Genomic DNA, 15977 nt, shown 5'->3' with positions numbered 1-15977 from the left:
TGAAAATTAAAATGCATGTAACAGCAGATAGAACAAGGCCAAAGCTTTTGACACACCACATAACTTTAAAGTAAATTTAGGTAATTATTTTTCTCCATAGAGATCCACTTGAACATATTATTTGTGATATCATGATCCTCTTATTTGTTATGTCACACATAGAAGCCGGCCACCCATACCTCAGCCCTCACTATGAGAGAGGATTTGCAATTAATGGCTCTACACTCTTCAACACTAACCCCGAGTAGCTGTGACAGGACATCATTTAACTGTGTAAGATTTCCCTGCACATCAGCAGAAAATCCCCTGGGCAAAACAAGTTGTTCAATTGCTCTTACCAGCTGTTCACTGTTATAGTGACCTTCAATTATGCGATCATAGGAGATTCCCACAGGTATAATTAGGACATCAGGAGTCGCATTTGAGAAGAGAGCATCCACCACCACAGATAAAAGACCTGCTCTAGGGGTAGATGTCTTTCCACTTCGAGATCGTGTGCCTTCCAAGAATATTTCTAAAAACTGCTGCTGTCTCAACAATTCTTCTATGTGCTGAATACAAAAATATTGGAAAAGAGAAAAAATTAATTATATTGGTAAATTCCCATTTCAAATACACTGTCAGCAACCATTTCCTTTTAAAAACATCAGAAAATCATGAGCTGGCATGAATACTTCTGAAAAAACCCTGAAATAATTAATGCTTGACATAAACCCAGACCAATCTGCAACTAAATTTGCATGAATATACATGCAGCAGAATGACTTTTGTTAAAAGAGTATCTCTAGCAACAGCTGATCTAGTCAATTCCCATTCATCTCCTTCTGGTTCTTCAGTATATCCCATCTTCCAAGATGCAAATGCAGCTATTATTGTGAACAGCACAAAGAATTACATCAACCCATCATAAACAGAGACTTCCATTATGTTAACAGAATCAGTGTAGTTATGTCTCAGAACAAAACACACCAGAGAAACAAAGCTTAACATTAATTCAGGGAGCATCAGTTCCATACTTTAGTAAGGACTATGCAAGGTAGAAATCTCATCCTCAAAGGGGCTGAGCATTCAATTTCCTTTTAATTTCATAAATTCAGGAGGTCATACAAAAATTAATCCCCTTTTTGCAACATGAAACTGAAGACAAATTCAAAAGACATCCCCAAACAGAACTTGCTTTCCTGCTTGCACCCAATTGAACTGCTGCCTACAGAGAAGACAAGAAGAAATACATACCACATAGAGCAAAGCTCTGTAGAGGAAGTCCTTACGACCATCAGGACTCTGATCCAACTTCCGACGAATGAAAAACCCTCCCAGCTTGCGGATCAGTGTGCTGCATAATACAGAAGGATTATACTATTGATGTTACTTGCAGGAAGCTACTACACAAAATCCTAGCACAACACAGCAACTGAAATTCTCACAGACTAAATGGCTGAAAATTCTCACAGACTAAAACTGTACTACACTACTTGCACATGATGGGACCACACAAGTACTTCTCTTTTTAGCTTATGAAACAGGCTTCTCTATACCATCTTGCTCCATTTCACTCCCTTGACAGACCACTTTCTGGAAACTCTTGTACACTGAGATGCTGGTGATCCACGTAACAGTCAACCTGAGCTGGCCTGAATCTGTGCTGTGCTGCACCAACAGCACCTTCATGCCCATGTTGTGCTGCACATATCCCTGGGCTGCAGGATCAGCTCAGCCAGCTGATTTTAACAGAGCAATCTGCACGCAGCTCCCACTGGCACCAGCAATGACAGCACCTGCATGGTCTTGCCTTTATCTCACAGTACAGCAAGAAGCTCTCATGAGAACATCCTTTCTTCTTGGCAGAAGAAACGATGAATAGGGCTGTTTTCTTGCAAGAAAATCCTATACCAGCTCAAAGGACCACAATGGGATAACCCTTTCCACAGAAAGAATCTGCACAGCTGTGTGGATCAGAGCACAGCTGAATGCTGCAGAACTCAAGAGCTCTCAGTGCTTAATGGGGTATTAGATTATCTGTGCTAATCTCTCTTTCCTTATACTACTGACCCTAATAAGTGACATTTTAATTGATAATTTATAGAGCCTGAATGCCTTTCTCACCAGGATTATCACAGACCAGCACCTACTGGTGCAAAGTATCCTTGAAGTCAAGGTATGATTTCCTTGAATAACCAGTGGCTTTTTAGAAGTCAGTTATGCCCAAATTCTTTCTCAATGGCAAAACATTACCCAAAAGACCTTTGGTTCTTCAGCCACCAGGAACATATTTTAAACACAGACTACACTGGAGTACTTTCCCATAAAGTATTATTCACCCAGTACCGTTACTGCCCATTAGAAAGCTCACTAAATTTCATGAAGAAGTGCTGTTCATTCACAACACTTTTTCACATACTCCTCTTTTCCTAGTCATCTACCCACTTTGAGTCTTCTAGAAGGAAGGACTATCCTTCCTTACCCTATTTAGGTTATGCCAGAGCTTCCAGAAGGATGCTCTCTCTCTGAGAGTAATACTCGTGTATTTTTACACATGGACATAAGACAGTATGGTCAGATCCGGCCACCTCAATCTTTTTCAAATAAGAAGAGGTTATTATTACCTGAAGATAGGGATGTTGAGATTGTTCCCTGCAGCAATGTAGGGTGCTTTGATGTTATGGCAGAAGAGAATGAATGTAAGAAGCAGGTAGTCGATGTGGGATTTGTGAACAGGCAAAAAGATGAGAGGCAAATTCATCTATGATGGGGAGAGAAGGAAAAAAAGAGAGAAGGTAGTTGGTAAGAAACATAGAACATTACTCCTTTCCTAAAATCCTTCGTTGAGATTCCTAGCATCATCTTATCAGAACTGATGGTGTTTTCCAGTTACCATCACAGAGTTTGTTTACTTCCGGTTTTCCTTCATCTGCGACGAGACCTTTTTAGAAAACTGTACTTAATTTTTATGGACTGCAGTTTTCAGTTGCATGCATCACATTAACAATACTTCCAGTTTCTTCAGAACCAGTATTGAGACATTAAGCAAACAATTAAAGGGCTGTGGACAAATCTTCAGTGTCACCAAAAGTATTGATATTTCTGTTATATATCAGCAAGGATCTATGAATAGTGGGGGTCCCAAACGCTGCAATCAAAAAACAATAGAAAATAATAGGAACTGTTTTGTTTGATCATTTATCTAATCAGTATTTCCAAGTTAAATCCTGCAAAAAGAATCAATTCATTTGAGTGTAAAGAAAATGGTAGAATTTAGGAGCTCGTTTAACCAATTTCAATGACTATCAGAGACTTGTAAACACACTTCCAGTAAGAAATAGGAAAAGTTTATTTCTAAAAGTTTTTTATTCCAAATCAAGGTACAAGTGAAAAATCCAAAATAGATCTACTAAATGAGTATTGGTTGCATCAGCTCAAAATAAAAAGAGAAATAATGCTGGATGCAGGTTATCTGAGATAATTATTCAGCCTGATAGTTGAAATTTGATCCTGAGGCAAAGGTAAAACCAGAGTTCACATAATCTTTTAGGTTACACAACTCAAAGAGCATTGTATTTAATTAAGAACACTATTTCACAGATGTAAGAGTTCCTTCTACAATCTCATTTCATACAGACTTAGCAAAACTCTCATAAAAAAGAGAAAGTGCTGTAAACATTCACAGACTCTACATCAGAAATCCCCTCTATCAGATTTTTTTCCAGCCCTCCCTTACCTCTGTTGCTGCTTTGACCATTTCTATTTGACCTCTGTGGATCTGGATATTCCAGAAAAAGCTGTTAAACAACTTCAATAACACCCAGCCAGTCAGCCTAAAGGAAGAACAAACACAACCCAAAAAGCGTCATTCCTTTCTGCCTCTCTGTTATATTGCCATAAAATCTGATCACTTCATATTCAAACAAAATTACTGTAAAATCCAAGTTTTTGCCTATGGTCAGTAACCACATTTTAGCCTCCTCCAGTTATGACACAAATGTTGCGTCAGCCTCAGTGAAACCTGTTCAAAGAGTAGGACCTCTGCCAATGAGGAAAGTTCACAGAGGTTCCTGTGATCAGCTGTAGTAACTAAGCTACTTAGGTGGCATCTTAGGTGACAGCCTTTATCTGGCCTCCTGAGAGAACTTAAAATAGTTAAAGAATTTGCAATAAATGTTGATAAACTAGGAAAATGACAGAGACAAATTCATGCTTAGTTGTAAAGGTAGGCACCATAGTAGAAGATTTTACCTAAAATAAGGCACTCTCTGAGATATTTATAACTACAGATTAGAATATTGAACAGGCTACTGGATAAAACATCTCTCACAGTCTATGATGCTGCAAAAAGATGCTCTTGCCTATATGAGAGTGAAATGATGCCAATATTGCTCTAAGGATTAGCACCAAACCTAATTTGGGGAGGAAAAAAAAGTTTGTATTTAATCTTGTAACATTTACCCCTTGGAAAGGCAGAGGGGTTTCTGCTGCATCTGGAAAATCTAATAACTCCTATTTTGTTAGCTAATATTAAAAAGGGAGTTTATGAATAATGTATTATTTTTAGAACAATTACTATTTATGCATCATATGTTACAAGCTCTGTTGGTATTATAAAGAGCTTTTCCATCCTTCCACCCACTCAGAATGAGACATTTTTCTTACCTGATTAAAGCAGGTGACACATTTGCTACCATTTCTTGGAGAATTTTCCTCGCTTTCTTCTTCACTTTGTTGATAGCTTTAGGATCTGTTTGAGCAAAACTACCTGGAGCACTTGGTTCAGAAGCTTCATCTACAATGGCCTTCTGGACTCTAACATTAAAAAGTAAAATGTATGAGATAGAAGAGTCCAACACATAACAACTGCTGGGAATCAGCAGCTATGCATTCCTACAGGAGTAACTTGCAAATATAATAAAATACTCCAAATGCACTAAATCTAATTCAATGGTTTTATAAAGTCTGATTTAAAAGGCAGTTGATGGTTGAATACACTAAAAGTTGACCATATAAAACAGTATGTACGCAGATCACAGGTACTAAGTGACTGTCAATTTTCATAAATGGCTAATAAGGTTAAAAATCCAGGGAAAAATCACATGAAATCTCATCTTCGTTAATATTTTCTTTCTTCTGCCATAGCAGTTCCATTACCTCATTAGGCAGATTTATGCAGTTACTATTTTCAACTTCTACTGTAATTTTCCCCTTGAAATTATCATTTTAAATTGAATTATCAGTTTTAAAAGTGTGACAAAATTTTATAAAGGTTATTTTTCCCATTTGAAACACACCTAAATGAGATTAAGTGTTTTAATACACCATAACTATGGCACAATGCCGTGTGCTTTACTTTTTAAAAGCAACACCATAATCTTCAGATGGGACTAAAACATTAAAATTTCAGGAGAATTAGGAATGTTAATGTAGGCAGTGCATGCCCTCTGGCAAAAGCAGACTCAAGGAGGGAGCATATGGTTGAATTTCTTTGCGTCCAGGGGAAAACTGATACCTTAACAGCTAACCAGGGGCTCAATATGCCATTTAAAATGCAGTTTATAAAACAGAAAACAAGCTCCTCAAAGTAAGGGGAGGGTATTTCATTATACAGCCTTTTCCTATTTTTGGCTCGCGCTCCTCATTTACACTCAGGGTACTCCAAAATGCTACTTTCCTATTATTTCTGAAACACTGACAATTTCTGATGATTGTAGTATGACTTTGGTGGTAATGATTTACATGAATTAGATAAACTGAAGTTTGAAGAGCTTCACTATTTTTCTGTGTATTGTCTGGTGTTCCCCCACTAGGCATCATTCATTTGGAGACTTGTATTTCTTAAACTTGCCTCTTCTACTATGCAAACAGAAATTGCAAGCTACAATCCCGAAAGGCTGTGCTAAAGGCACTGTATTTTACTGTATTTTAAATAGTCTGATTTTCAAAACTTGCAGTTTCCAAAATCTTAAATCCTATGTACTAGCAATTCAAAAAATAGTTTATCTTGCATTTTCTTACCTGCTGTTATTCAGCACATTTTCTGTCAGGTTCTTGGCAAACATACCCTTATGAACATCCCTCTCTTGCACAAAAAGGACATAGCAAAACCGTCTTGCAAGCCACCCTCTGTACCTACAAAAACGAAAAGGGTATTTCAGTGTGATCCTCAAATATTTCACTGACAAAAAAAGTAGCACTAAAAACACCTAAAAATGCAATTAGATAGCAAAAGTAAGTAAAGTTTTATGAACAGCTGCCTAAAAGCCTCTTTATCTTCTAGTAAACTGCCAATATATTCATGTTATAGATGAAGTAACTGACGCATAGCACAAAATACCCAAGACAACTGGGGTCTGCATCACTTCAATTCAGGGTGATACTGGCCTTAAAACATCCATGATATCAGAGGAAAGCACCAAGCAAACCAGCCTATACATTCTGTCTGTCCGCTGAAACCGACTGCCCAGCTCAGCGAGGTCCAGAGAACAGGTAGTGGTGATTTCCAGTTTGGTGACTTTCCACTGAGGAAAGTAAATGCCCAGCTAAGAGGTTTGTCAGCTTCTTCAAGGAACTCCAGGTCCTCTTGGGAAAGGGGCTCACGTAAGCACAGAGCAAACTCTCACAGACACTTTTGGTAATACGTTTCTATTAGCCACCAAAACCAAAAACAGATTTTAGCAATCTTTTCTTCCTTCTCAGTGTTTTTAAACATCCAGTCGTATATGCCTCCTACATACCTTCTCCTTGCAAAGTTTTAGAAGGAGTAGGACCACTGAATAATCAGTAAATCTGTAAAAATTAAAATGTTTAAAGCAACTTATCTTATGCAGAGAGTCTCTTCTTTTGAAATTAACCCTGCCCTCTACTCTCTAGATCACATAAGTAGCAATCTACCCGAGAAAACTCTATTTTGAACATCAAACATCACAAAAGGGCTAAAAATTCAGTCCCCAGCAGCAAATATTCATTAGTACTTTTCTAATCACACCTCCCTCACTCACCAGGCCAGGACTGGACAAACCACACTTATCTGGTCTCCCCACTAAACAAACAGCTGGGAACCCCGAACAGCAGAGCTGATGTGATGGGGCAGAACTAATGGTGGGTGAAAAATTAAATTCTGGCCAGTGCTAAGACCAGAGCACTGGATATTGTGTAAACCCCCTGTGCTGAGGTCTGCTGTTGCAATGCATGGCTGGCGCTCCAGCGAGTGGCCCAAACTGCACTGTGGGTGGTTTCCATGCTGGAATGCTACCAAGGTCTCACTCCTTGTCATCACTTCAGTTACTGATCTGGGCTGTTAAACCTCCCTACCACATTTCAGTAAATTTATACATGTGTTAAAAACAGCTAGGAAAGATGAGAAGGAACTTCTACACTGCAAAGGCCAAACCACCTGAGCTCACAGGCCACTTGAAGAGGAGTGCACATGCACAAGCCACCGGCACAGTCTGACACATCATGTTTGCATAAATATTCACACTATCTCAAAGGACAAAGAATTTTGCCATTCATGCTGTCAGAGAAGTAGACTGGTAACTCTGCTTTAACTGCTTTTTTCCTTTTCCCCTTTTCTTTGGAGTTTGAGAGCCTTACTCATTTCTCTAGAAAGTAGAGATAAGGATATGCTTCTCTCTGACAATGATTTTGGTAACTATGAACACATCATCACACCAGCATCCAGCTATTGCAGGGATCTCTCAAAGTATAGAGGCTCCTACGTTCATGGTACAGCTCAGACATGATGCAGTTTAACTAGAAAAATCTGGCTCCTGATCATGTAGCAATAAGAGAAGACAAAAAACACACAGAACGGATCCAGTCAAGATACATTATAAAATTGACAGTCACACCTCAGTCAGAGGCTGAGGTAACAACTCAACACAGTTACAGTTCTCCAGCAGTTAAAGAGAATCCCTCTTGCTTTCAAAGGCCAGGAAACTCACTATGTAACCCATGAGACCTCAGAACTTCATTAAAACTGTCAATTTTCATACTAGAATGACATTCTGAGCTAAAGATATTTAATTCTGAATAATTCATTAACTCCTATTTGTTCCACTTAGACTTCCAATTTATGTAATTTTAACCATTCAAAACGATTCAAGCATTAGACTTCTGAAACTAATTAAAAAACAGTTAAAATGAAACACTGTTTCTGTTATTTTTCTGTATTCTAAACTATAAGCTCAACTCCTAAAAAACGTAATTAAGTCAAATTTAATAAAGAACAGCCTCTAACATTAGCTTCCTCCCTCTCAAGCACAGCACAATACTGCCTTTCTTCCACTCAGACACTTTGGCTCGTTTCTTTCAGGCTGCAGGACCCTCTTTTTGTTTGCTCTGACTCCATGACAAACACTGCAGGACCTGCTTATGCAAATGATTACTGTAAAAAACTTAGCAAGCATTATTAACTTTCCAAAGAACAGAATATTTGTGTGTAATTCCAGTATCTCCATCCCAGAACAGAAGACACACTTCCAATCGGGTAAAGATACATCACCTTTTTTAGGTTATATATGCCATTTTTCAGGAGATGTGCTTTGCCACTGAGGCAGAGAAAGTCTCACAAGACATATTCAGATTTAATTGCCATTAGTGGTAATAGTCAACACAAATTGTGAGCCAGGTCTGCTCAGTAAATTCAAATGCAGCCTGAAGTCTTTCTATAAATTGGCTCCTCTCAGCATTAAGACACAGATGCTGCTGTTTGCACAAAAGGAGAGAGGATCTAGAGGTGCTCTGTTTTTTGTGAAAGAGGTTTGACCCTTAAACTTCTTACCTATAGCCCCAAAGGACTTTGCCCCGCTCCCAAATACACACAACCAGATTTAACAAGTACATTACATTCCTAAAGTCAGCACCAATTTCTGCATTTTAGGACCACAATAAATATTCACTCAGTCCGGACTATTCTAGAAATTTCTCTGTCATAAAATCAGAGCACACTGAATTTTAAAAGCAAAAGAAAGACTTGGTAAATTACCTTGTATGTGTTTCATTGATATATATGACATTACGTAGACCCAAAGAAGGAATACTAGAATTGAAGAAGTTATCCTGTAAAACCAAGAAAAGATTGGTGAATTATTTCATTACATAAGAATAGCTGTGTCTTCGTAACATTCATCGTAACATTCATAATGCAATGGTTTTCATTTGAACTATTAAAAAAACAAACCAGAGAAGTGCTGAACCAGCTCATACAGTACACACAAACAGTTCCAAAATGAAAATGAAATTTAAGTCACTATTCCAAACTCCAATACTTTCAAAGTATTTTCTAGGTTTTACTGTATGGTCCTATTGGCTGTATTCTTCAAGCCACAATATCTTACTGTATTCTGATACAATATACACCGTGACTGGTCATGATTCATCTTTGAGACAGAACTTTATTAAGCCACATTCAGCATTAGTGTAACCACAAGCATTTGACACTCAGCCTGTGACATCCAGTTTGCCAGCAGATCAGGCATCGTGTAACAACAGCCCAAGGGCCAGGATATCCATCCATGGTTAGGTGGCAAAACTCCACATTCCTGCTCTGCCTGAACAACAAACTCAATCCAGTCTTCCAGATCCTTGTTGCAAATTCCACATACCAAGCTATTAACTGGGGTGAGTTTAGGAGAAGTTCTCCTTTGGATAAACAAATATTCTTTGGCAGGAAGGCCTAACCTTTAATCTTTCATATTCCAAGGAAATACCTTGACCAAGAGGCTGATTTATAATTATGTATTATCTGGGTAGAAAGAAAACTGGTACCATGCCAGCAGTGAACTACAGCTAAAACTACTGGAACTGCACATGACAAAGAAGACAAAAACAGGACACTGAAGGATAAAGATGGTTACCAGCAACAGCAGAGCTGCAGAACAGCCTCACCGCCAATTCTGCAATGGGAGTCAGACAAGTGTGATTTGTTTGTATTTTGTTTAGGACACACCATTTTCCACAAATTAAAACATGCAAGTGTCCTACATCATTTGCAAATCAGGTAGAAATTATGTGCTACAGTGGGAGCAGAGTCTTCTGCCTCCTGCTAAAGCAGAATTGTGCTGTACATACGATCAACCAGCTGTTGCTTTAAGATCTTAAGAGGAAACTTCAAGGTATTGCCAATTTCTTTGACCATTCACTGGTGATTTTTCATGGATCTTAAAAGTTCATTAAATGTTCCAGCAAAGAGAAGAGAAATTACTTGTTCTTCATCTCCCAAAAAAATCAGCAACAAAGTTAAGTACCACTGAAGGCTCAAGTCCATCCCAGTATCATTAGGCTGTAATCTTCCTCTGTGAAACTCATCCTCCAGCTAGAATGTCACACTTTAGCTTTTCCTTATTTAACTCTTCCCCAGTCCTCTGTCAGGCAGAGGATGTGGTTCTGTGAGATCAACTGATACAGAATCTTTCTACTAGTGCAAGAAGTCCAGCTCCCACCACCGCATCCTCCCCTTCCCTACTGAACACTATCCCTCACCTCTTAACTTACAGCACCTCCAGCATTCATCACACCCCTTAACAAGTCAAGTTCATGGACCTGATCAGTCCCCAGAGGAGCAGGAAGGAAAATGAGAGGGAGACTCAAGACCTCCACTCTCAGTGAGACACTGGCAAGCTGTTAGTTTGGCCAACACACTTAAGGAAATCTCACTCATTCGTTCCTTTTCCTTAAGAAATAATGAAAAAGGCAGCTCAAAAAAAAATATCTGCAGTCTACTGAGGATCTGTTACTGTCTGTGCAAGGATGGTACTTTCTCCTTACAGCAGAAGGCAATAAAGGGCTTAATAGGTCATGCTCCTTTCTTAAGTGGGATCTCAGGATAGTTAATTAGTCTCTTATTAAACGGACAAAATATACAACAAGATTTTATTTTTAAAGTGTGATTCCCAGCTTGAGAGGAACATCCTAATCACTAGCAGGCTAATTACTAAATGTCTAAAGCCCTAAGTTGAAGGATTTATACACACCTTTTCAGATCTCAAAACACTTGACTTGTCTGTTAGAAGTAGCCTCAGCTTATCTAGTTGCTTGTTTTGTTGCCTGTATCTTATGTAGCCTTCACAGTACATTTGGATTCCTACGTCACACTGGTATATCATTGCTGGAATTTTCTGTTCTGGCAGAGGAATTGAGTGAAATAACTTCCCCTTGGTCAAACGGATAAGCAAATTTCCACTCTACTGCAGCCAATAATGGAGCTCAATGCAGGTGTAACAGTGCAATTTAAAGCCTGGGGTGTACACACAGTCAAATTACATTAGGAGCTGATTGCAAACTATAGTATGCCATTTATCAGCATTTTGCATCTTCAGCTTACAGAAAGCATGCCCAATGCAGTTCAATACAGTTTACATTTTAAATCAGCTTGTGCAACCTCTCTAGAGCCACCATCTTGACACTGTTCCCAGCAGACAAATATCCCCACTATTGCAACTGGCACTCCTTGTTTCCAGGCTGGGCAGAGAAGCAAGAAATCAGCCAGGTGTAGAAAACTGGTAGTTTTTCCATATCATTTCATAATGATAATCCTGAGGAGCTGGAGAGTTTTGTGAAAGGAGTATGTTCACACTGAAAGGTGGGAGATTAAGTGTCACAACAGGTCTGTGTCAACCATTAATTCCATGACAAAGAGAATATAACCACAAACAACAGTGAAAAACTTTATGAAGTAAAAACATTGTGACCTAAATTCTGAAAGTAAGGAAAGTACTGCAACTTCATTATGCTGCAACTATGCATTATTGTCAAACATAATCCAGTTCATAATCTGCTTACCCGGCTCTGGGGAGTGCATACATAGCAACATCGTCCCACAAATGGCCTTTTCCTGCTCAGCAGAGCCTCCTTCCATTTTAAAGTGGCAGATCGGAAGAGAGTGGGACGAGAGTTACACTCTCCCTGCACAACAAAACATTACTGCATAAATATGTAGAAGTGTTAAGTTTTACTCTGTATGGGAAAAGTTCGAGTAAGAAGAGTTGCCAAACACACACACACACACACACATACACACACACATAATTAGCCTTCGATTACAGAAAGCACAAATTTTTCCAAGATTTTCTAAAATAAACTATATTATCTCTAGATGATGTGGCTTTAAAAAAGAAAAGCAAAATCTCAGAGTTGTACTGATGCATCTAAGCACTGCAGCACGTGCCGATACACAAAATTTTAAAAGAAATAGTAACTCTAATTAGGAAACATCAAGGAAACTGCCAGTTGAGAAAAGTGAAAGAAATTAATAGTAAGCTATATTCTTAATAAAGTGAATGTGCTTGTAATTTAAGCAATGTATTTTAAGCTTCAATTGAACATCACATCTGTAAAAGTGCAAGAAGACTCAATGCATCCAAAACATGAACTCTGTGGACGCTGTAGGCACCTTTTTTTTTCATGTGGTAAGGAACACCTGTGCCTTCTCCAGTGTTACACTGTCTTATCTGAAGATTACAGAACCAAAAAATCTGAAGATGTATTCACAGAACCCTTTCTCTATGTTAGCACATAATGTAAAAATTGTAGTTTAGTCTATTTTCAAAGACATTGATTCTTCCCACTGAAGTCTGCTGAATTACTGCTTGCCTGAGAATGAGCACTGGATTGCCATTTCTAAACCATACATTTTATTAAAAGAGCAGTTTCTTCCAGTATTAAAAGGAAAGTTACAGATATAAACCAAATCAAACCCACAATGTTTAAAATAGCACATTTAAGTGGAAGAGCAGCAGGGTACAACCAAGACCTTAAACCAGCATCAGAGGTAGAAAGCACAAATACATACTCAGCCTAGTGAGAAACAACCAAGAAGTCAAAAGCAATGCTGTAGATGCCTAAAAACTAAATTGTGCAAATATCACATTTTGCAAGAGTCATGAATTGGCAAATATTTCAAAGCTAAATCTTCAACCTGAAACAAACAAGCATAAAGATGCTAAGCCTGCTATAATCCCTCCTCTCTCACCCTCTGTAATGCTAACTCCAAATTAAACTGACCGTGTAACAATAGTGTCCTCCTTCTGCTTGCCTCCAACCCCTGACTGAACTCACCAGTACTTTGTTAGAAAACCTGTTCCCTATACTTTTTGTCTTGCCTGCCCTTATCCCACTTTCTCACAGATCTCTTAGTTACTGCAGCTGGCTGTCTGATGTCACTTAGTTCCAGCTAGATAGAAAACCCAGCTGCCAGGACATCCGTCTTTTCCCTCAACTCTGACCATGTCTCCAATTCTTCTGCTGTATCAAGTTCAAACTCCTCCTCTCCAAATCCATGGCTAATTCCTCCTGACCTATACTGCTAAAACAACCGGCACCAGCCCAGTCCCCTTGTGGCTCTTCTGGCTCCACCCAGCCTGCTCTGCTCACTGACCCCTTGGTCTCCTCCAAGTCCCAAGACTCACTCAACAGAGGACACAGACTTTTAATAGGTTCCTTATTTATATCCACCAATTTTTTCTGCCTCCTGTATTGCATGAAAAGCACCAGCTTCAATGGCTACATGACACTGCATCTTCCACTTCATGCTCCTTTTCACCTGTACCTTTTAAACCACATCACGTAGGAACAACAAGCTTATTATTTGACTTACTGTGTGACTTTGGGCTACACCAGAATGGGATTCTGTACATTTACTGCTATGTATAATGATCAGCAACATCACACCAGAAGGTTTTAAGACTATCAGTAGGGTTTGATAGGGTTTTTCTTTTCTAGCAACATTAGTCTTTGGCACAGAACTGCTGGTTCCTCCTTACATATCAAGCTACATTAAAACCAAACTGTATCATGCATGAGAGGTTCTTCACAAGAATAAAAATGCCCACCTTCAACCTGAAGAAATAATAAGATAAATATGGACAGTAACAATGACAATTTTTACTTACCCATTCTTCACTGGAATGCTTACATCTACTGATGCTGCAGTCTGCTGAGGCAGACAAATAGGAAACATCTATTGTTCCAAGGGACAAAGCAGTTTCATCCATGACACAGGAGTTGAACTGAAGATCAGAAACTGCAAAATAGTAACATACCTGTGTGTGTGTGTGTATAGATATATATATACACACACACAGAGAAACTGACATGTAATTTCAGTGATGGGTGTCTAGTAATAAATAAGCGAACTGGTATTTTTTTCATCCTTCAGAGTTCACTTCTAAAGAAGTTTCATTTCAGCTAAAAATCATCATAACTTTGATATGCTAAAAAAACCCAGCATATTTGACTTATAAACACAGCACACCAATCAGCTTCCAGCATGCTTCTCTCTCCCTGCTCTTCTTCCCATTACAGGTCACTACAGACCCTTTATAACTTTCCACTGTTCTTCACTGCATGGTTTAAACTATGCAGCCACAAGGATACACATTTCAGCCACTTTCACAGGTTTACTATTCTCTTGCACTCCATGACCTCACTCTTTCATGATTTGCTTCTCAAGGATACCTATGACCTACAAAAATGTCATTAATGTTCTCTCCCAATGCTGTCTCACCGTATATTTTATGTGTCTGGTCTAGCTGTAGTCAAACCAGTTTGCAAACTCCTTGGAGAAGGAGTGTTCTATAAAAAAGCACACCCCTAAAACTGAACACGCAGCTGACATAAGTGACATTACAGGGTTGTGGGATTAAAAAGCAGTAAAGAAGTGTAAGCTTGCATCATTATTCTGAAATGGAGCTTTTATAGTTCATATAATGAGCACAGCAAGTAATTCTCCCTTTGCCAAAGAAAAAAGGAAAGTCAAACATATTAGAAGAACTTAGTGTTTGTACAGTACCTGTTCAAACGACTACAAATTAAACTGCTGTTAAGGAGAACAACTGAAATAAGAATCCCAACGTTTTCACCTAGAGAAACTGTAATGTGGCAATACCTCCTCTTCCATCTGTCACTGCAAAGAAACTTCTGTCCTGGCCAAGCAATGAGCCATCAGGAATAAAACTGATCCCACTCTGTATGTTCACATCTGCAACAGCCAGGCCTAATACCTTCGTCCAAGGTTTTTGTCCTTCTTAGTACCCCCTCCAAGCTGCCACAAACCCATCCAGTGACACCTCCACTAAGAGAGTTCTCAATACAGACTGGAGTTTGAGCCAGCACAGCCATGCACACACTTACCCTAGCACAGTCTAAGTACTGAAGCCATCCCTTTGTCTTTGCTGGCTCTTATAGTCAAAGTGACTTTCTTTTGTAATTATTGCTCAGGCAAACTAGCATCTAACCCTCGCAAAAAACACCCAAAAAAAGCGTGAACGGTGGGAGCGGAATGCGCCGTCCTCGTGCTCAAGGTGACCTTGGCTGCACCGGCACACATAAAAGACGAAGTTCCAAAAACAATACGCAATTAAAAGCCTGTGTGAGCAGCAGCAGCCTCCGCAGACATACCTGTGAGCCACCCCGCACCCCGCGCCGCTCTCCGCTGCGGACCGGCGCCACTCAGCTGCGGGGCACCGCCATCCCGCGCGATGCACCGCGCTCCGGGACGGCAGGGACGGCAGGGATCGGCGGGGCTCCCGAACGGCTCTGGGCTCAGCGGGGTTCCAGCAGGGCTCTCAGTTCGGCAGGACTCCGCAGGACTCCACAGCGCTCCAGCCTCCAGCCCCGCCGCTCCCTAGCCCTGCTATAAATAAAACCGCGGCGCTGAGCGCGGTGCGGGTGCGCAGCGCCTGCCCCGGGGCCGCCCCGCACCTTCCCGGCCACCGCCGGCACAGCACCCCGCAGCCCCGGCCGGGGCTCCCCGCGGCCTCCGCTCGGCCCCCCTCTGTCCTCCGCACCGTCCGCACCTCCCGCACCGCCGCTCGGCCCCTCCGCGCTCCCCGCGGCCGCACCGCCCCTCCCGCCACGCGGCAGCCGCCGCGCTGCCCCGCCCCGCCGCCGGGGGCAGCACCGCCTCTCTCCGCCCGCTCCGCACCGCCCCGGTCCTGCTCTTCACCACCGGCCCCGCTCGCACCATCCGCACCGCCCCGCACCGCCCCCGG

At 40.5% G+C, this 15977-nt stretch overlaps 1 protein-coding gene across 6 annotated transcripts in view; it reads right to left on the bottom strand.

The window, feature by feature from the left end:
- Positions 1-15977, bottom strand: part of GPAM (glycerol-3-phosphate acyltransferase, mitochondrial) — a 49078-nt gene that overhangs the window by 16129 nt on the left and 16972 nt on the right. For 2 of the 6 annotated variants that reach the window (XM_071563682.1, XM_071563687.1), the window contains exons 1-10: positions 15385-15776; positions 13878-14008; positions 11770-11892; positions 8975-9048; positions 6004-6117; positions 4648-4797; positions 3719-3815; positions 2607-2743; positions 1237-1336; positions 339-551 (exon numbers count right to left, since the gene is read on the bottom strand). In XM_071563682.1, coding sequence (XP_071419783.1) covers positions 339-551; positions 1237-1336; positions 2607-2743; positions 3719-3815; positions 4648-4797; positions 6004-6117; positions 8975-9048; positions 11770-11892; positions 13878-13979 — 1110 coding nt within the window. In that variant the 5' untranslated portion in view covers positions 13980-14008; positions 15385-15776. The other 4 variants (XM_071563684.1, XM_071563683.1, XM_071563686.1 and 1 more) reach the window with 4 other exon arrangements.

Source organism: Pithys albifrons, chromosome 9, assembly GCF_047495875.1.
Source record: "Pithys albifrons albifrons isolate INPA30051 chromosome 9, PitAlb_v1, whole genome shotgun sequence".
NCBI classification, from domain to species: domain Eukaryota; kingdom Metazoa; phylum Chordata; class Aves; order Passeriformes; family Thamnophilidae; genus Pithys; species Pithys albifrons.
The sequence above is the reverse complement of the archived record's forward strand: the minus strand, read 5'-3'. Positions and strand labels throughout refer to the sequence as shown.